Below are 21,973 nucleotides of genomic sequence, written 5' to 3' on the forward strand. Positions count from 1 at the left end.
GTGGAATCCTATTAATTTATCAGGAACAACGATTGCAGATGAACAATTTTCTACCAGTTGTACATTCCTGTCCATGGTTCTGAATCTTCGTACGGTGTTTGCCATGCAGCAGCTGTGTGAAATGCAGATGGGGAAAAAGATATGAAAGGGCTGCGCCAAATGAGGGTAGATAGTCCAGTAAAATATTGCTAGGGTGCCAGTAGATGGTCTGGGATACTTGATAGAGTTCCTCTGTGGAGGTGGATGCGTCTAGTGTTGACCGTTCCGTATATGCAAATACAAGAGAGGTAGAGGCGACTAATGGTATAGTATGTAAAGTTCAGGGTGTGATAGGTAACAAAAAGTAGAGAACTCACATTCAAGAGAGCTATGGCCAGCTCTGTTGTGGATAGCGTACAGCGGTATAATCCCCGCTTATAGGATAGGTAGCGGCGATACGTCCATCAGCACCGTCTGGTGATCCAAGGCTCCAATATGGAAGAATAAAAAGCAGCAATAGTGCTCTCAATTGTGATAGGTTAAGAGAGTAATAAAGAAAATAAAATAATACTCACAAAGATAGAGCAGAGGTACTGCTCTATGGATAGGCGCTGGTGGTATGATCCCCACCTAGGATTTCTTGGAGTACTGGAACTTTAAAATTGCCAGTGGAAGTAAAGGTAACCAGGAATAGGTAAAAAAAAAAGTTTAAAGTGCATAGAGAGTGCAATAAAAAGAGGATTGGTACAATAAAGTAGCCAAAAAACTTTATTGATCTAAAATACACAATAAAATACAGAATTAATAACCATAAACGCATTTTACCATAAGTGGCTTCTTCAGAATGGGATAAAGTGGCTTCACTTAAAGTGCACTTTAAACTTTTTTTTACCTATTCCTGGCATTTTAACCTTTCCTGGTTACTTTTACTTCCACTGGCAATTTTAAAGTTCCAGTACTCCAAGAAATCCTAGGTGGGGATCATACCACCAGCGCCTATCCATAGAGCAGTACCTCTGCTCTATCTTTGTGAGTATTATTTTATTTTCTTTATTACTCTCTTAACCTATCACAATTGAGAGCACTATTGCTGCTTTTTATTCTTCTATATTGGAGCCTTGGATCACCAGACGGTGCTGATGGACGTATCGCCGCTACCTATCCTATAAGCGGGGATTATACCGCTGTACGCTATCCACACCAGAGCTGGCCATAGCTCCCTCAAATGTGAGTTCTCTACATTTTGTTACCTATCACACCCTGAACTTTACATACTATACCATTAGTCGCCTCTACCTCTCTTGTATTTGCATATACGGAACGGTCAACACTAGACGCATCCACCTCCACAGAGGAACTCTATCAAGTATCCCAGACCATCTACTGGCACCCTAGCAATATTTTACTGGACTATCTACCCTCATTTGGCGCAGCCCTTTCATATCTCTTTCCCCATCTGTATTTATCCACTGAAGGACTTGAGGGGTTTTCCTTCATTTGGGTTGCTGCCTACCTTGACTAATTTTGTGATTACTAGCGCTGAATTCTTTTTGTGTTTAGCTGTGTGAAATGGTAGCTGTAAGGCTGGCCAGAGCATTACAGGTGTTGTAGTTCATAACTAGTGGGGGTTCTACCTTTACGCCCTTCTTGGTGTACATACCATTATTTTGGTGGTCGTTCTATCAGTGCATATAAACCATCATCAATGCTCTGTGTCGGTTACATAGACTAGGACAGGGTCAGCACCCGGGCGGTGTCTGTACAAGGTTACATATAATCAAACTGTACAGTGCTTTACTGCTGAATTATTCTATATAAATAATAAAAACAGACAAGTTGTGTCCTGTGTTATTTGCTCTAAATCTACACCCATAGGTAGGGTTAGTTACTAGCTCAGAATTGTAGCTAATTTAGAGCCAACTGGAAAATATTCAGGCAACAACAGGTGGTCTGAAAAATTCTCCGACTCTGCTCCAGGCCAGATCTCAGTCCATTACAATTTGGAGTTTAGTTATTATCCCTGAGCGAATGGTTAGGTCTTCGTTGAATCTGTATCGGAGTGCTTTCCATACAGTTTAAACCGTCTATTATAACTTACCCTGCCAGAATAACCTGTACCTGAATGTATGATCGGTACAAAACACAGAACATCTCTGTAACGAGGAATATACACTTAGTTTACAGGATGTTCCTGGCTCTAGAGGAGACGAGGAAACTGCTCCCACAGGTACTCCATGTAAAATCTGAATGCTACCGGTTTAATAGAGGAGTAGATTTAGTGCATAACTTGGAGACCAGCTAAGAGAGGGTTTCCTCTAAGGGCGTTTGTGAGAAATCCAGTACAGATATGTATGTAGCCTTTATGGAGAATTCAACAACAAAAAGTACAGTTTTCATAGAACCAAAATGTTGGTGTAAACAATAGTGTTTTTTTTTGTTTGTTTTTAATGCTGGATGTGTTGCAAATGCTTCTAGGGAACACGATTCAGATCTCTTTTGTAATGCAGTAGGACCCTAATTAGTCTCTTTGTATGAGCACTGCGGTTTGAAAGGATCCAGTAGCATATTGCTAGCAGTTATGTTCCCTGGGTTATATGTCAAAGCCCCATACATTGCTACAGTGACTTGCGCATGCAGAGCAGGTCTCTCGGTACTTGGTGTTCGAGGGCCCCTTGCCTGGTAAATAATGCATTAACTGTTTCAGTCGCTGTATTCTGTCCCTCTGATCCCTGTTTAGAGTCGCTTTGTTCAAGCAGACAGCCTAGGCCTTAAAACGGCCTCTCCTTTCCTGTTGAGTTGCTCATGAATTAGTAATTCTGCCTCCTGGATCTAAGAACCCTTCTCTACCTTCCAACAACATTGTCACAAATTATTTATAAGAGCCAGTCGCTCCTTTTACATACACTCCTCGCTCACTGAGCAGATACAAAGGAGATTAGCTCAGACTTTCACAGCAAAATAACAAATTATACAGGAAAGGGGCCAAGAAGCGATGGTTAAAACGCCAACAATAAGCACTTCTTGTAAAAACAGCGCCTGTTACTGTCAGACTCTGCTCTGCCGGCAGCTTGGGCTCTGTCATTGTCCATTCTTTCCAAATGCATTTGGATGAATACATCTTATCATTCGAACTGAATCGAATCCTTGCTTCATCACCTACATAGTCTGCAGCGCTGTACAAAGAATATAAGTGGGGATATTGCAGTATGTACTGAGGTGTGCTGGTGCAGAAGGATTGGGAACTGCTTAGAAGTGGAGCTTTCTCATCAAGTACACAAACACCTCTGTTTAAATAATATAAAACATAAGATTTTTACAGGAAATATTTCAAATTCAAAAAACGATGGACGAGAAATGAGCTCCACTTCGTATATGTCTTTTTCGTTTTGTTTAGGATAGGTGTATTTGGAATGGTCATACATGCATTTTAACAGCATCTAAAAATTAAAGTCACAGCAAAGGTGAGTTTGTTGTTGGAATTGAGAACCGAGTCTGTCAAGGCCTGTCTTGTCCCTGTATTAGAGTAATTGGAGTATTTGGTTTTTCTTCCAGGGGGTGAGGGTGGCACTGATACAGTTAAAGGAACCAAATATTAGTTTAAATATTGGAGTATTTCATTTAAAATCCCAAGAACCCTGCCCTTGCTCCTCTCCATATTGATTTTTTCTTGTGTCCGACAAGTCTGGCTGCCATTAATTTTCAGTTTGTTTGGTCTGTTTCCTTCAGAATCTCGCTGCGGCTATGATATCTGTTGGGGGGGGGTTCAGTGAATAGCCCCCAATGTTAAAGTCACACTGTATACACCGAAATGACCTGTTCACTCCTGAAAGCTGATTTTAGAAAAAATATTCTGTGAATGGGTCCATGCTTAGAACGGTGTTACATTTAATTATTGCCTCTTTTTTCTGGTTAGTTTTTTGTGTGCTTTCTCTAGGACAAAGTTGTTAGATTCTAAGAGAGCATTTTATGTGTTTTTATTCTTCTTTTCTGCCTCGGTTTTATTCTGTCACAAGTAATGTGTGATGGAAGGGTTAAACAAAAAATGGCTACTTTTTCCTACATTTATATTAGAATCAACTGATAGCTTGTGATTAGACTAAACAAACGTAAAACAAAATCCATTTGAGTCTATTTAAAATGACAGGGTTTGTATATATGTGTAAATAGATGGATTCTGGATGTACCGTGTGTTCACATTTTATGATCATTAAATTAATCGTGTAGACTTTTTCTGTGCTTGACCTTTATTTAATATTTTTGGATAAACTTTTAAAATGATTTCATAGTTTGAAAATGTTATATGTTGTGTATTTCAATGTAGAATTCACCATCCTGCATTACAAACCCATTAGATATTTTTGTTTTGTTTAATTTTCTTCTGTTGCTGTGTTTGTGAAAAGCGTTATAAAATCTATATCGTCTACTTTGTGTGCCTGTCCTGATTCAGCTTCCTCTGCGAAGGTCAGCTGACGGCAGCAGAGACTCCCCGAGGGCACCTGGCGCTTTTAATGCATGATTTGCTCTTGTTGTGTAACTGCAGTGCCGTGACGTCTGTATTAATACACACAGGACTGTCTGGGGCGTTCGAGATCTCGTGCCAGCCCCGGGCAGCCTCCTGAATACAGCCAGGGGAATCGCTCCCTGTGTTAATGTCTCAAATGATCCATTAACCCCTTAAGGACACATGACGTGTGACATGTCATGATTCCCTTTTATTACAGAAGTTTGGTCCTTAAGGGGTTAAGGCAGTGGGCCCCTTCTCCTAACCACACTCTATGTTACACAACCCTCCCGAATTGCTGAATCCTGTAAACGAGTAGCTTTAACTCCCTGGCAGCAGTTACTGTGTTATAACAATGTATATTCTGCAGAATTGTTTGTAGACTGAGCACAGAGTGTGGGGTTTGCAGCAAAGAAGATCTGATGCTGGACTCAGGGGATGAGATGGAGGAGACTTGCTGCCGGTGGGGTATATAACCCCATTTAGTGGGGATATTTACAGGCTTCCTCAGTAGACTCCGGATTGTAGCAAGTAATGATACCAGATCGGTCACAGATCAGGTGAAAATCTGACATTTACAGAGTTACAGGAAACTATTGTGTGAATTGTTGGGAATTTAAAAATGTCACATTTAAGACGGATGTTTCCAGTCCAGATATTTTTGGCATAAACTTGAAATGCACTTGGAATTCCCATGAATTCACACTTTCAGTAATCAACCGTTCAAGGGTAACTTCCTAAAGCAATAATTCAGAGTAAATACAACGAGAACTTTAAATGTAAACTAGCCGAACTGGATATCTAAGTTAAATGTGAAATTCACTGGGAATTCTCCTTTTTTTTTTTTTAATAACCCTGTGAGTGTAGAGAGTTGGAAGGAGACGTGACTGACACCCGCTCTTCCCAGTTTGGATAAAATATGTGATCTGCAAAGAGCCGCTTGGCACCTTGGCATCGTACCATTATCCTGGGTACAGATACACACAGACGGAATTCTGAGTGCTCATCAGGCTGCCATCTTGTGACCTGGTGGGCCTGGTGAGTTCAGAAAAGCAGGCTGGCACACATTGGCACTCAATCAGATCTGTAATCTTACATCTGATTCACACTGGCACTTCACCTATCTGGTGTTTTACTTAAAGCAATGAATGGACTTGCTGTGGTATATAATGGCACAGTGGGCACAAGGTCTGCTGAGATATGTAATGCCACGGGATGCACATTGTGGGGATATAATGGCACAGTGGGCACAAGGACTGCTGAGATATGTAATGCCACGGGATGCACATTGTGGGGTATATAATGGCACAGCGGGCACAAGGTCTGCTGAGATATGTAATGCCACGGGATGCACATTGTGGGGATATAATGGCACAGTGGGCACAAGGACTGCTGAGATATGTAATGCCATAGGATGCACATTGTGGGGTATATAATGGCACAGCGGGCACAAGGTCTGCTGAGATATGTAATGCCACGGGATGCACATTGTGGGGTATATAATGGCACAGCGGGCACAAGGTCTGCTGAGATATGTAATGCCACGGGATGCACATTGTGGGGTATATAATGGCACAGCGGGCACAAGGTCTGCTGAGATATGTAATGCCATAGGATGCACATTGTGGGGTATATAATGGCACAGCGGGCACAAGGTCTGCTGAGATATGTAATGCCACGGGATGCACATTGTGGGGATATAATGGCACAGTGGGCACAAGGACTGCTGATATATGTAATGCCACGGGATGCACATTGTGGGGTATATAATGGCACAGCGGGCACAAGGTCTGCTGAGATATGTAATGCCACGGGATGCACATTGTGGGGTATATAATGGCACAGTGGGCACAAGGTCTGCTGAGATATGTAATGCCACGGGATGCACATTGTGGGGTATATAATGGCACAGTGGGCACAAGGTCTGCTGAGATATGTAATGCCACGGGATGCACATTGTGGGGTATATAATGGCTCAGCGGGCACAAGGTCTGCTGAGATATGTAATGCCACGGGATGCACATTGTGGGGTATATAATGGCACAGTGGGCACAAGGTCTGCTGAGATATGTAATGCCACGGGATGCACATTGTGGGGTATATAATGGCTCAGCGGGCACAAGGACTGCTGAGATATGTAATGCCACGGGATGCACATTGTGGGGTATATAATGGCTCAGCGGGCACAAGGACTGCTGATATATGTAATGCCATATGAGGCACGTTGCGGGGTATATAATGGCACAGCGGGCACAAGGTCTGCTGAGATATGTAATGCCACGGGATGCACATTGTGGGGTATATAATGGCTCAGCGGGCACAAGGACTGCTGATATATGTAATGCCATATGAGGCACGTTGCGGGGTATATAATGGCACAGCGGGCACAAGGTCTGCTGAGATTTGTAATGCCATATGAGGCACGTTGCGGGGTATATAATGGCACAGCGGGCACAAGGTCTGCTGAGATATGTAATGCCATAGGAGGCACATTGTGGGGTATATAATGGCACAGCGGGCACAAGGTCTGCTGAGATATGTAATGCCATAGGAGGCACATTGTGGGGTATATAATGGCACAGCGGGCACAAGGTCTGCTGAGATTTGTAATGCCATATGAGGCACGTTGCGGGGTATATAATGGCACAGCGGGCACAAGGTCTGCTGAGATATGTAATGCCATAGGAGGCACATTGTGGGGTATATAATGGCACAGCGGGCACAAGGTCTGCTGAGATATGTAATGCCATAGGAGGCACATTGTGGGGTATATAATGGCACAGCGGGCACAAGGTCTGCTGAGATATGTAATGCCATAGGAGGCACATTGTGGGGTATATAATGGCACAGCGGGCACAAGGTCTGCTGAGATATGTAATGCCATAGGAGGCACATTGTGGGGTATATAATGGCACAGCGGGCACAAGGTCTGCTGAGATATGTAATGCCATAGGATGCACATTGTGGGGTATATAATGGCACAGCGGGCACAAGGTCTGCTGAGATATGTAATGCCATAGGAGGCACATTGTGGGGTATATAATGGCACAGCGGGCACAAGGTCTGCTGAGATATGTAATGCCATAGGATGCACATTGTGGGGTATATAATGGCACAGCGGGCACAAGGTCTGCTGAGATATGTAATGCCATAGGATGCACATTGTGGGGTATATAATGGCACAGTGGGCACAAGGTCTGCTGAGATATGTAATGCCATAGGAGGCACATTGTGGGGTATATAATGGCACAGCGGGCACAAGGTCTGCTGAGATATGTAATGCCATAGGATGCACATTGTGGGGTATATAATGGCACAGCGGGCACAAGGTCTGCTGAGATTTGTAATGCCATATGAGGCACATTGCGGGGTATATAATGGCACAGCGGGCACAAGGTCTGCTGAGATATGTAATGCCATAGGAGGCACATTGTGGGGTATATAATGGCACAGCGGGCACAAGGTCTGCTGAGATATGTAATGCCATAGGAGGCACATTGTGGGGTATAGAATGGCACAGCCGGCACAAGGTCTGCTGAGATTTGTAATGCCATATGAGGCACATTGTGGGGTATATAATGGCACAGCGGGCACAAGGTCTGCTGAGATATGTAATGCCATAGGAGGCACATTGTGGGGTATATAATGGCACAGCGGGCACAAGGTCTGCTGAGATATGTAATGCCATAGGAGGCACATTGTGGGGTATATAATGGCACAGCGGGCACAAGGTCTGCTGAGATATGTAATGCCATAGGAGGCACATTGTGGGGTATATAATGGCACAGCGGGCACAAGGTCTGCTGAGATATGTAATGCCATAGGAGGCACATTGTGGGGTATATAATGGCACAGCGGGCACAAGGTCTGCTGAGATATGTAATGCCATAGGATGCACATTGTGGGGTATATAATGGCACAGCGGGCACAAGGTCTGCTGAGATATGTAATGCCATAGGATGCACATTGTGGGGTATATAATGGCACAGCGGGCACAAGGTCTGCTGAGATATGTAATGCCATAGGATGCACATTGTGGGGTATATAATGGCACAGCGGGCACAAGGTCTGCTGAGATATGTAATGCCATAGGAGGCACATTGTGGGGTATATAATGGCACAGCGGGCACAAGGTCTGCTGAGATATGTAATGCCATAGGATGCACATTGTGGGGTATATAATGGCTCAGCGGGCACAAGGTCTGCTGAGATATGTAATGCCACGGGATGCACATTGTGGGGTATATAATGGCACAGTGGGCACAAGGTCTGCTGAGATTTGTAATGCCATATGAGGCACGTTGCGGGGTATATAATTGCACAGCGGGCACAAGGTCTGCTGAGATATGTAATGCCATAGGAGGCACATTGTGGGGTATATAATGGCACAGCGGGCACAAGGTCTGCTGAGATATGTAATGCCATAGGAGGCACATTGTGGGGTATATAATGGCACAGCGGGCACAAGGTCTGCTGAGATATGTAATGCCATAGGAGGCACATTGTGGGGTATATAATGGCACAGCGGGCACAAGGTCTGCTGAGATATGTAATGCCATAGGATGCACATTGTGGGGTATATAATGGCACAGCGTGCACAAGGTCTGCTGAGATATGTAATGCCATAGGATGCACATTGTGGGGTATATAATGGCACAGCGGGCACAAGGTCTGCTGAGATATGTAATGCCATAGGATGCACATTGTGGGGTATATAATGGCACAGCGGGCACAAGGTCTGCTGAGATATGTAATGCCATAGGAGGCACATTGTGGGGTATATAATGGCACAGCGGGCACAAGGTCTGCTGAGATATGTAATGCCATAGGATGCACATTGTGGGGTATATAATGGCACAGCGGGCACAAGGTCTGCTGAGATATGTAATGCCATAGGAGGCACATTGTGGGGTATATAATGGCACAGCGGGCACAAGGTCTGCTGAGATATGTAATGCCACGGGATGCACATTGTGGGGTATATAATGGCACAGTGGGCACAAGGTCTGCTGAGATTTGTAATGCCATATGAGGCACGTTGCGGGGTATATAATGGCACAGCGGGCACAAGGTCTGCTGAGATATGTAATGCCATAGGAGGCACATTGTGGGGTATATAATGGCACAGCGGGCACAAGGTCTGCTGAGATATGTAATGCCATAGGAGGCACATTGTGGGGTATATAATGGCACAGCGGGCACAAGGTCTGCTGAGATATGTAATGCCATAGGAGGCACATTGTGGGGTATATAATGGCACAGCGGGCACAAGGTCTGCTGAGATAGGTAATGCCATAGGATGCACATTGTGGGGTATATAATGGCACAGCGGGCACAAGGTCTGCTGAGATATGTAATGCCATAGGATGCACATTGTGGGGTATATAATGGCACAGCGGGCACAAGGTCTGCTGAGATATGTAATGCCATAGGATGCACATTGTGGGGTATATAATGGCACAGCGGGCACAAGGTCTGCTGAGATATGTAATGCCATAGGAGGCACATTGTGGGGTATATAATGGCACAGCGGGCACAAGGTCTGCTGAGATATGTAATGCCATAGGATGCACATTGTGGGGTATATAATGGCACAGCGGGCACAAGGTCTGCTGAGATATGTAATGCCATAGGAGGCACATTGTGGGGTATATAATGGCACAGCGGGCACAAGGTCTGCTGAGATATGTAATGCCATAGGATGCACATTGTGGGGTATATAATGGCACAGCGGGCACAAGGTCTGCTGAGATATGTAATGCCATAGGATGCACATTGTGGGGTATATAATGGCACAGTGGGCACAAGGTCTGCTGAGATATGTAATGCCATAGGAGGCACATTGTGGGGTATATAATGGCACAGCGGGCACAAGGTCTGCTGAGATATGTAATGCCATAGGATGCACATTGTGGGGTATATAATGGCACAGCGGGCACAAGGTCTGCTGAGATATGTAATGCCATAGGATGCACATTGTGGGGTATATAATGGCACAGTGGGCACAAGGTCTGCTGAGATATGTAATGCCATAGGATGCACATTGTGGAGTGCTATTTACCTGTTTCAACCTATAGAAAATGAACAGACCACAGATGGATATAAGAGTTGGTGGAATCTGTAATGACACGCAATGGGTACACATCATGTGGTGGGCACAGCGGGAAAGCCATTTTAATTCTTTGATAATCAGACCTTTGGCATTAGTTAAAGACACCCAGCGGGCACACAGGATGACATTAGATAAAGACACCCAGCGGGCACACAGGATGACATTAGTTAAAGACACTCAGCGGGCACACAGGATGGCATTAGATAAAGACACCCAGTGGGCACACAGGGTGGCACTGCTCAGTTTTGTTCTTTAATGAATATTACACAGAAAGTTGCTACATCACAGTGTGACAAACTGCTGTCACTTATTCCATTTTTGGACTAGATCCCGGTGGATTTCCACCCTCACAGTGTTATTCCAATTACTTACAGCCACGCACCGTCTACCTGAAACACGTGTTGCCTGGAAACATCGGTTTCTGCCCCCGGGCGACAGAACACGGCAGCAAAACAAACTGCTGACTTGTGCCGCCTTGCAGCATTCTGCTAGCTGTTTAGATGCCGGGGAGGAAATCAATAGATCGTGCATGTCTGTGGTACAGCAATGTTTAACCCATCAATGCCCACTATGATGCTCTTCAAACCTCATTATCAATTTTAAACCAGAACTGTTCTTTTGCCAAGCCCGGCAGGAGGCCCCAAGTTCTCTGTGTAAAGTGTCTCCCTTGCAGCGCCACTGGTTCCCGCTAACAGTGACCAGAGGGTAGGGCTCTGGGGCCTTTAACAAGGTAAATATTGGACCAGATCATGTTTTGTGCATGCGCCAGGGTCCAGTGCATCTTCTGGAGGTTCAAGATTCTAACACAGTTTACGCCAAGTGAACGCTCACTTCCATTGGTGACACTCGGGAAATCCTGTGTCGGGAACAAAACGTCCTTTGAATCTTTGACGCAGTGAATCCTTTGTATTGGCCATGATGATCCCAGCTAAACCTCTTCCTGGTGGGGCCGTGTGCTGAGGTGGGATTATTCAGCAAGGCCAGTATACGCTGCTTCCCCCAATGCCTTCTGGATAGCAAGTCATGATTTGCAGAGTGTTTTGTGTAACAAACAGTGTGTGAGCAGCCGGACACATCCACCATTTCCTCCTTCACAGAACAAGTGAATCCATTGGTTTAGAGACCAGATTCCCATCACTAAGATCTCACAGTGTCTGATACATCGTCCATGATGTTTATTCTCTAATGTATTCCAGGCAAACTGGGAGAAAGAGTGCGCCCCACCAAAAGCACCACTGATTAGTTTCATTTTCTGCTATTGTTTTTAAGTCAAGTGACATCTTTTAACATTAAAATAAAGCATTGAGTGTGGGGTCTATGAACGACATGGCTTATATTGCAATTTCCAGCCGCCTGGAGGACAAAGTGACAAATCCAGGGGCAAATACATCATTTAAACCCAAGAGAATCATTGTGCCTTGCTTAAACCAGAACACAAGGGGAACCGTGATAGTGACAGGAGAGCAGAGTGACAGACAGGGACGGGAGAGAAGAGTGACAGGCAGGGACAATGACAGTGACATGAGAGTAGAGTGACAGACAGTGACACGAGAGCAGAGTGACAGGCAGGGACAATGACAGTGACATGAGAGCAGAGTGACAGACAGGGACGGGAGAGCAGAGTGACAGACAGGGACAATGACAGTGACACGAGAGCAGAGTGACAGACAGGGACAATGACAGTGACACGAGAGTAGAGTGACAGACAGGGACAGGAGAGCAGAGTAACAGACAGGGACGGGAGAGCAGAGTGACAGACAGGGACAATGACAGTGACACAAGAGCAGAGTGACAGACAGGGACAATGACAGTGACACGAGAGTAGAGTGACAGACAGTGACACGAGAGCAGAGTGACAGACAGGGACAATGACAGTGACACGAGAGTAGAGTGACAGACAGGGACAGGAGAGCAGAGTAACAGACAGGGACGGGAGAGCAGAGTGACAGACAGGGACAATGACAGTGACACGAGAGTAGAGTGACAGACAGGGACCGGAGAGCAGAGAGACAGACAGGGACAATGACAGTGACACGAGAGCAGAGTGACAGACAGGGACAATGACAGTGACACGAGAGTAGAGTGACAGACAGGGACAGGAGAGCAGAGTGACAGGCAGGGACAATGACAGTGACATGAGAGTAGAGTGACAGACAGTGACACGAGAGCAGAGTGACAGACAGGGACAATGACAGTGACATGAGAGTAGAGTGACAGACAGTGACACGAGAGCAGAGTGACAGACAGGGACAATGACAGTGACACGAGAGTAGAGTGACAGACAGGGACAGGAGAGCAGAGTGACAGACAGGGACTGGAGAGCAGAGAGACAGACAGGGACAATGACAGTGACATGAGAGTAGAGTGACAGACAGGGACAGGAGAGCAGAGTGACAGACAGGGACAATGACAGTGACACGAGAGTAGAGTGACAGACAGGGACAGGAGAGCAGAGTGACAGACAGGGACGGGAGAGAAGAGTGACAGGCAGGGACAATGACAGTGACATGAGAGTAGAGTGACAGACAGTGACACGAGAGCAGAGTGACAGACAGGGACAATGACAGTGACATGAGAGTAGAGTGACAGACAGTGACACAAGAGCAGAGTGACAGACAGGGACAATGACAGTGACATGAGAGTAGAGTGACAGACAGGGACAATGACAGTGACACGAGAGTAGAGTGACAGACAGGGACAGGAGAGCAGAGTGACAGACAGGGACGGGAGAGAAGAGTGACAGACAGGGACAATGACAGTGACATGAGAGTAGAGTGACAGACAGGGACCGGAGAGCAGAGAGACAGACAGGGACAATGACAGTGACATGAGAGTAGAGTGAAAAACAGGGACACGAGAGCAGAGTGACAGACAGGGACAGGAGAGTAGAGTGACAGACAGGGACATGAGAGCAGAGTGACAGACAGTGACGTTTAAGTGACAGTGAGTGTATGTCCCCAACATTAATTTCCACAAGAATGCTGCACAAAGTAAAACATGCCTTAGGGATCCCATAGTCATTATTAGGGTGATAATACAGGGCACCCCCGGAAATATCAAGAAAACTTAAAGGACCACTATAGGCACCCAGACCACTTCAGCTCAATGAAGTGGTCTGGGTGCCAGGTTTTAACCCTGCAGCTGAAAACATGTTTCAGAGAAATTGCTATGTTTCACTGAGGGTTAATCCAGCCTCTAGTGGCTGTCTCACTGACAGCCGCTAGAGGCGCTTCCGCAGTGAGAAGACGCTGGACGTCCATAGGAGCCCGGCGCTAGAGAAAGATAAGTATTTAACCCCTTCAGCCCAGCGGGAGTGGGACCCGGGGGAAGGAGGGGTGGGGGGGGACAGACATAGAGACCATATTGTGCCAGGAAAACAAGTTTATTTTCCTGGCACTATAGTGGTCCTTTAATCTAGATTGTTTGTAGTGTTTGGGCCTGAGCTGCATCCAGTGCAGGTGTCACGAAAACACCTGGTGTGCCACCCAGTACCAAGGAGGATCTCGTACACTGCAATAGGGGGTTGTACCCTGCTCTCTGGCATCATGGGAAATGTAGTTCAAAACATCAAGGATTCCCAGATTAGACATCACTGTTTTACACTCTTTTTACCATGAGGTGGGGGCCTTAATGTAGATCCATACCTCCCAAGTGTCTCTATTTAGGATAGACAGTCCCTATTTCAAGCCCAAATCCCTCTGTCCCTCTTTTCTATCCTAATGTCCCTCTTTTTTTAGGAATCCCCTTGAATTGTTGGTGTGTCTGAGTATGTAACAGAGCTCCACAGCAATAATACTCCCAGTAATGTGTCTGAGTGTGTAACAGAGCTCCACAGCAATAATACTCCCAGTAATGTGTCTGAGTGTATAACAGAGCTCCACAGCAATAATACTCCCAGTAATATGTCTGAGTGTATAACAGAGCTCCACAGCAATAATACTCCCAGTAATATGTCTGAGTGTATAACAGAGCCCCACAGCAATAATACTCCCAGTAATGTGTCTGAGTGTATAACAGAGCCCCACAGCAATAAAACTCCCAGTAATATGTCTGAGTGTATAACAGAGCTCCACAGCAATAATACTCCCAGTAATATGTCTGAGTGTATAACAGAGCTCCACAGCAATAATACTCCCAGTAATGTGTCTGAGTGTTTAACAGAGCCCCACAGCAATAATACTCCCAGTAATGTGTCTGAGTGTATAACAGAGCTCCACAGGAATAGTACTCCCAGTAATGTGTCTGAATGTATAACAGAGTTCCACAGCAATAATACTCCCAGTAATGTGTCTTTAACCTACAATAAATGTGTTTAGAAATCAGTCTGTGTAAATAGGACACATTGTTCTTCTAAATTACATTTTAGTTGGATAAATTGTTATTAGTAAGTCACAGAGAAAGTCTCAGAATTGCCCTGCCCCTGGCAACACCCCTAAATTTAAAGTGTCCCTCTTTGCCAATTTGAAATGATGGGAGGTACTAAGATCTGTGTCAGAACTACCGCCCCCAAGATGCTTTGCAGCCCAGTGCTTAGCTGGAGGTCCCATATGAGTATTCACTAATGATCTGTTCTAACAGGTAACTTCAATACTATCAGTCAGACGGGGGGCCCTAAAGCCTGCACTGTGGGGGGGCCCCAGCATCTCTGGAAACTGGGTACTAAAGAATGAACTAACACAGGTACAGGATACCCACAGTTAGATCGTATTAATATTCTGATTGTTATATTATTATGATTTGATGGGACTAAAGGCATCCCTGTATGCTTCTCTCCAAATGATAAGGGGCAGTACATAGCGTTCATATGCTGCAGAAGGAATACTAATCACTCTTCAAGGCAGCTCCACTGGAATCCATTTATGATTAAGAAACTGCCTTCCGTCCTGCAGATGATGAATTCTATATACTGTCCAAGGTATCGTTCTTCATGGCCAGACCAACTGGCAATTTATTTTTACTTGTTCCACCTGTGTTAAAGCAGGGCTTTCCTTGTGAAGACTTGTAGGGACAGATTTTTATGGAATGTTAATTGTAACGATGTAAAACTATTGGCTGTTATTTATCTGTGCTATTTTAGACGTATTCCGTGACTGCACATATCACCTTTTAATAATATCACTGTGCTCTGTGTGAACAGAACGCTGGCGGGGAATAGCAGACTGCACTAACTGTGTCTCTAAGGTGACAGTTTGCGTAGAAAGCTGTTAATTGGGAGTGGGAGTCGTTAAAGGGGAGGGGGTGAGCTGTGTGTTCCTGGCAAACTGTGTTAATCTGGGATGTACTTACTAAACTACAACTTGTATTGAATCAAAATCTGAACGACAAATTCAGGCTAGGATAGCTGCTTTGGAAAAATGATCTGCCATTTAGGAGAGTTAAATCACGTAGTTTCTGTTTATGCAGCTCCTGCCACACCTACTCTGGCTGTGACTCCCCACGTCGGCATGAAAAAATAATAAGGTTCAATCAGATGTTAGCTTGCTTTAGACGTTTTGATCTCGTGCCCTGAAACTCGAACTTTAATCTCACACAGGAGGCACTTGACACTTTACTAACTTCTCTTCTGTGGATAGTATTATTATTGTTGTTCATAAAGTGCTAATTTTCGGTGTACAACCTGTACCCAGTGTAATGCATCTTGGGAGTTTTTCTAGGAGCACTCTTGTGTACAGCGCTACGGAATCTGATGGCGCTATATAAATAATAAAATAATAATAATAATAATAATAATAGGGATACCAACCCCTCACTCATGGTCGAAGTCAGTCCGTCAGCGGTCAGTCTGTTTGACTCACTAAATATGCACGTCATACGTGTTTTACTTGCAGGGTGAGCTCACTGTGGTTTTTTAGAGGCCCCTCATTTAGGGAAATGGTGAAACGAGGGCTTCATTGGGAGATCCCATCATTGTGGGGTGCGGCTGTGCAATATGACTTATATTAAAGTGCAGAAGTGCCCTCGAAGCTTTAAAAAAAAAAAAAGGGATATATCCCTTTGGAAATGTCATCCCAGTGCTGCCTCTTCTCAATGACCGACCATACAATAGGACAACAGAGATTCTGTAATGACACAGGGTTTAGAGACAGATGGTTGTGGCTTTTTGGAGACCCAGAGAGGCCACTTGTAGGTACTGGTATGTCTGCTGATGGTGCGAGTGTAATTAAGGCTGTAGGGGGAACTGTGCTTGTGAAAGAGACAATGTGACGATTACAACATGCCAATCATCCATTCAGAGACTCCTCTCCTTACATGTTTCAATCTTCCAAGAAGGTGACGTGATGCCTGTCTCTGCAATGTTTTGGGTGCCAGCACCCTTCACTGTAATCCAACATAGACCTTATGGTGACATGACATCCAGATCATGGTCAATCAAGAGGTTATTGTTCTGCAAGCTACCTTTGTACTAACTGTGCCCGCGACTGGAAACTCTCCCTGAACTTTTAATGTTAGGTCTTTGCTGTTCCAGCATTAGTTCCTGGTCTTTGTCGTACAGATCACAGCTCCTTTTTAAGAGTTTTCTACACCCTGAAGTCCATGTGTGATCCAGCAATCCCTCATGCAGTAACCCAGCAGGGAGCTCTGTGAGCGGAGCTTGGAGATTGCTTTGTTTTTGAGGTCTCTCTATATATGTTGTTTCCTCTCTGTGGTTAGTGCAGTTTCTGGAGCTGTACTCTTGGCATTGTTTGTGGTCCATTTCCCAGTGTGACCCCGGGGCAGGTGGAATGGAGTTGGACCACATTGGGTGAGTGAAGGCTGTTTAGTTTTCTTTGGATCTCTCTGCAGTGATGAAGGCATCCAGCAGGCCGCCCTGGAGCTCGGAGTCACTCAGATGTTTCTTTTCTCTTTCTGCTCTTGTCCTGGTCCATGAAGGAGATCGCAGATACCCAGCTCGAGGGAGTGGGGGCAACTGCAGACCTACAATAAAACAGTTGGGGAGAGGCTGACTAGTGGCATTACAAAAAGTGATCCCACCTTACTTTGACCCTTCTAAAGAGAATGGTTATCTTCCTAGTAACCTGAACACTTATGCACCTATTACATCATAAAAACATTGCATATTAAAGTCAGGAATACATTTAATGTCTAAGTTTCTTGTTTATACAATAATATGCATGAAGTCTTGTCGACTGTATGAACGTCACTCGATCCCTTTTAATGTTGTCTAAATCTGTTTAGGTTCTACGTTTAGAAGCTATCTTACCTGGAGGAGGCTCATTCTGTGGATTTTCATCATCTGAGTCTGCAAACACTTCAGCCAGTTCCTGGTCAGACATATCTGTGAGTTCCGTCAGGTCCAAGAGGTCAAAATGGACTTCAAGTGAAGATACGCTGCTTAGGGGTTCTGTAGATGGAGGACAAATAGCAGACCTTCTTAAAAACTCCAATGTTATGAAAACATAAACTGCAAAGAGAAGGGCTGTAGATCCTTCCCATCTGTCAATAAACTGATTCCTAGGAGTTGTGGTTTGCCAACTGATGACATATTGTTGGTATAACGTGTGCTAGGGACATGGGGAAACCCGTTAGAGTGGCTCTAGGATGTGAACAGAATGTTTAGATCTTTTATATCGAGATACACCAGAACGGTTGTTGTAGAGTTGATAACCAAGGTTTCGGTTACTTACGTCTCCTTTCTGTGACCTGCAAGAGTCCAGAGGTAGGTACCAGGGCTCCCGACTCCTCTTCGACTGTCACGGATTGTTGAGGTTCTTGAACAGTTACCTCGGCCGGGGCCGCAGGATGGGAGCTGCTAATACTCCCGCCATCTCTGCTCTGCTCTGGACACGCTCAGAGAAAGGAGAATTGTTTTTTTTTTTTATAAGAGTGTGAAAAAGAACATGGTCTGTAAAGTACAAATCTGGAATCAAAGCAACGTTTCATGACCCCATTCTGACTCCACTTCTTGACCCATTAGTACCAATTACCCTCTACTTGGACTTAAAAACATGTCCTCCTCTAGTCTCTGACAGTAAACATATAATCACACACTGAAAACACCTGAGATCCACACATCACATTGAGTATTCATCCCTTAAAGGGACACATTAGTGTTAGGAATACAAACACTTTAGTCCTGAACTGGCTGTTTAGGTGATCGATGTGAAAGGGTATTTCACCTTTTCTCCCTTGTAGCGGCCGTCCCTGCCTCCATGGCTGAGATCATCAATCTTGACGATCTTAGCCAATCCAAAGCTTTCTATTAGGAAAGCATTGGGAGGCTATTGCGCATGCGCAACAAAAAGCCGTTCTGTGCCAATCAGCATCTCCTCCTGAAGATGCATGAATCAATGCACGTCTGTGGGAACGTTCAGCGTCTCCATGCAGAGCGGAGAGTCGCTGGATGTAGGTGCTGCACAATGTGATAGGCGGCACCTCTAGTGGTTGTGTGAGTAACTGTCACTGACGGTGTAACTAAGCAGCAATGAAGACACTGCCGTTTCTAAGAAATTGATAATCGTTACCATTTATATTTGGGGTGTAGTTCACCCCTTTAGTAACATGAACCGCATTCCACTGAGAACCCCAATTCTGAGATTCTATATTCTGTCTTATATTTTTATAGCTAATGCTATAACATGGTTTATAGCTATATAATGAGATGTATGAAACATTTCCACAAGGAAAATATCTCATATAAAAAATGTTTGTAGTAAATTGTATTTTTTATTTTTTAAGTGTGTTGTTTATTTTTTTTGCTGCGTTTCCATCCGCCTCTGACTCTACCGACAGGCGCCAATGAACCTTTACTGAAAATAAGAGATCTGGTTCTGAGTTTACTCAGCTCTGTCTATACAACAACATATGTTAAAGTAAAACCCTTTCTTGTAGCCTCTTTATCAAAGCATAACCAATGACCGTTAAACATAAAATAATGCATTTTGTACTGTTCTGGCACTTTATTTACTGCACACTCGGGTTCCTATATTACCCCTGTGCCTATGACACACAGCCTCAACCTATAGCCAGCAGCCACTTGAGACCAAAATAATGTGATATGAATAGACCTCTCACTTTAACACTTTGTGTCTCACTCTGTCACTCCGTTACTGACTCCATTATCAGCTCTATCAGTGCTTCCCAATGCAGTCTGATACAGCGATATTCCAGGCTTTGTCTGTATCTTTATTACTATAACACACAATTCTATTACAGAATTGGGAAAGGTCTAAATCCTGGACTGTTGGAGGACCTTGAGGAAAGGGCTGATCTAAAAATTCTAAGAACATATTCTGCAAACCCGTCAATGTTGTTTTCCCCCTTATTTCCCAGATGTACATGAATACATATCTTGAAATCTGGCGTGACACTACGAAAATCTTTTTCTATATTTATAAACTGTTTCATTTCTTCTATTCTGCCATTTGGAGTGTAAGCTCTGATGGTTATTGGATTTCAGTGCGATACAAAATCCAATGTTCTTCCAATACTGTCCTCCCCAAAAATGACCCGTATACCTACCCTGACCCCATGGCACAGAGCGCAGGTGTGTGCATGTAATGGCACCATTGCCATGGCTGACTCTCCCACTATATTGAGTCCCTCTGTCTTACACGCCACGTGACTCTCCCTGGGGACCCTGTGCCTCAGTCACCTCCTTAATTAGGATGCTTTTCACACAGCACGGTGACTGATGTAATTGCCCTGCACCCCCTGCATGTGGCACAGAGTGCTGTATATTGTGTTCGCCCTATAGATGCCATGTATGTGGGGATTATATAATAATCCTGGGGGAATGTGATAATGGAACACATGGTTAATACTCCCCCACCCCAGCTCAGCGGATGCTAACAGACCTCCTCTGGGGATTAGAGGGGATGGATTAAACTGCTTGACAAACTTACACTGGAGTGCCTCCCAGCTTTATATCTGTCTGAATGTCACAAACCCAGAATCCGAGCGTCGCTGTCACCCAGAGACCACAAATCTGAGCAAATTACCATTCCAGTGCCCCCCTCCCTATAACCAGAACAAGGGAATATCCCCTAAACTAGATCCCAGTTATTTATCTTTGGGACCCCCGGCTAGAAAACATGGAACTCAGGGACCACCGACTATCTAACTGCAACGTTCTCAGCCTTCATGGCCCACGTTAACGCTCAGTCTGCCAGGGTCCGTGTACCTACCCGACCATCTGTAACTCACAGGCTTCCAAGCACCCCCCATCTCTCACTGACATCTCTTTACTTTTCTTCTTATTTATTGTTTATGATTATTATTATTTATTTTTCCCCACCATTTATTCTTGGCTTCTTTTTTTTCCTTTGGAAAATTGATAAAAATCTTAATAAACTCTAAAAGCTAAAAGCCAAACAAAAGGATGGAACAAAGAGGGTTGGCCATGACTGTGGTTTTCTAGGGAGGGGGTACATCTGTTACCATCATGAGGGGCCTGTCAGGTTAGGGGGCCCTATTAAAATGACTGGCAAGGGCCCCAGATGTATGAGGAGCCCTTCACAAGCCTTTACATGTACACCCACCCCAGGGGCCCCGCCAGACGGTGCACATTGCGCTGACCCCCTCAATTTCTGATGGAGTGCGGACACCCCATGGGAGATCTAATGAGTGGGACATGTCCTCATTAGGAGCCAGTAAAGCTTAATCCTAATTTCCTAATAAACTGGAGGTTTTAATTACAATAAAGCTCCTGGGATTCACATTCGTGCCAGAATAATAAGGGTTGGACTGACTTACAGATAATTCAACGTATGGAGGGGAGGGGGAACATGTCCAACTTAACCCCTGCTCCAACATACAAGGGAACCCCCATTATTGTAGAACTACAACTCCCATGATGCTTTGCCTGTGTTGCTCAGTAAGAGATGCTGCTGTCCCATAGTCCAGTGTTAAAGGGTTAATCTGTGTGTAATGCGGCACTGCCAGCTGCAAAGTGAGCAGTCTCTGCAACTTCACCACACCTTGCCACATGCACTGCGCCCTGCATACAGATCAGCCCTCCACAGATGGCATGTCTTACCTGGGCGTGCAGGCCCTGGCTGTAGCTCCATCCAGACAGGGGACCAAGAGAGCATCAGATACAGCCTCCTCCCTGGCACAGGCAGCAGCCAGCAGACATCCCCAGCTCAGAGCTCTGTGATATGTGAGCTGTGCATGGAAATGAGCAGACAGAGGGGAGGGATGCTCAGTGTCACATCTCTGAGAGTGGGAGATGCTGGCTGAGAGCCCAGATTAAAGCAGGGAGGGAGGGAGGGAGGGAGGGATGCTGCTCATTGCTAAAGGTTCTGCACACATTACATAGGTACCAACAGGAATCCTGGCTCAAAGTTCTAAAAGTGGAGCAATCGCCATGGAAACCAATGGAATCTTCCTGCTGATTGCTCGTTACATATTGTTATAGAATGCAGAGTTACTGTTTGTTTCAC

General features: G+C 45.0%; 2 protein-coding genes across 13 annotated transcripts; both read right to left on the reverse strand.

Annotated features, from left to right (window-relative positions):
* Positions 1 to 10,822: 10,822 nt before the first annotated feature.
* On the reverse strand, positions 10,823 to 13,714 carry LOC134578729 (keratin-associated protein 16-1). 11 transcript variants are annotated; one of them, XM_063437740.1, is made up of 4 exons: positions 13,482 to 13,714; positions 12,671 to 13,105; positions 12,287 to 12,556; positions 10,823 to 12,236 (listed from the first exon to the last, which is right to left on the reverse strand). In XM_063437740.1, the coding sequence occupies exons 2-4, from the start codon at positions 13,099 to 13,101 to the stop codon at positions 11,924 to 11,926; spliced, it is 1,014 nt and encodes a 337-aa protein (XP_063293810.1). In that variant the 5' UTR covers positions 13,102 to 13,105; positions 13,482 to 13,714; the 3' UTR covers positions 10,823 to 11,923. The 11 variants fall into 11 exon arrangements, with proteins under 11 accessions (XP_063293810.1, XP_063293804.1, XP_063293808.1 ...); XM_063437734.1 differs by having other exon boundaries at positions 10,823 to 12,108; positions 12,185 to 12,556; positions 12,671 to 13,350; positions 13,453 to 13,714; XM_063437738.1 differs by having other exon boundaries at positions 10,823 to 12,108; positions 12,185 to 12,236; positions 12,671 to 13,714.
* A 1,144-nt stretch (positions 13,715 to 14,858) lies between these two features.
* Positions 14,859 to 21,751, reverse strand: DBNDD1 (dysbindin domain containing 1). Of its 2 annotated transcripts, none has more exons than XM_063438362.1 (4): positions 21,568 to 21,751; positions 18,218 to 18,370; positions 17,794 to 17,934; positions 14,859 to 17,507 (listed from the first exon to the last, which is right to left on the reverse strand). In XM_063438362.1, exons 1-4 carry the CDS (start codon positions 21,620 to 21,622, stop codon positions 17,350 to 17,352), a joined length of 507 nt encoding a protein of 168 aa, XP_063294432.1. In that variant the 5' UTR covers positions 21,623 to 21,751; the 3' UTR covers positions 14,859 to 17,349. The 2 variants fall into 2 exon arrangements, with proteins under 2 accessions (XP_063294432.1, XP_063294431.1); XM_063438361.1 differs by having other exon boundaries at positions 18,218 to 18,379.
* Positions 21,752 to 21,973: the final 222 nt, after the last annotated feature.

The sequence above is a fragment of the Pelobates fuscus genome, chromosome 12, assembly GCF_036172605.1.
Source record: "Pelobates fuscus isolate aPelFus1 chromosome 12, aPelFus1.pri, whole genome shotgun sequence".
Taxonomy (NCBI): domain Eukaryota; kingdom Metazoa; phylum Chordata; class Amphibia; order Anura; family Pelobatidae; genus Pelobates; species Pelobates fuscus.

Bases quoted from the DNA above. Each gene is read 5' to 3' on its own strand.
- LOC134578729 (XM_063437734.1), bottom strand. From the start codon at position 13,613: ATGACTATGGGATCCCTAAGGCATGTTTTACTTTGTGCAGCATTCTTG. The intron at 13,351-13,452 runs CTCTCGTGTCCC...CTCTCATGTCAC, and splicing joins TGTCCCTGTCTGTCACTCTG to TGTCATTGTCCCTGTCTGTC. The intron at 12,557-12,670 runs CTCTCGTGTCAC...CTCTCGTGTCAC, and splicing joins TGTCCCTGTCTGTCACTCTA to TGTCATTGTCCCTGTCTGTC.
- DBNDD1 (XM_063438361.1), bottom strand. From the start codon at position 21,622: ATGCTCTCTTGGTCCCCTGTCTGGATGGAGCTACAGCCAGGGCCTGCA. The intron at 18,380-21,567 runs GTAAGACATGCC...CCTTTCTCTGAG, and splicing joins GCCAGGGCCTGCACGCCCAG to CGTGTCCAGAGCAGAGCAGA. The intron at 17,508-17,793 runs GTAAGATAGCTT...GTTTTATTGTAG, and splicing joins ACAGAATGAGCCTCCTCCAG to GTCTGCAGTTGCCCCCACTC.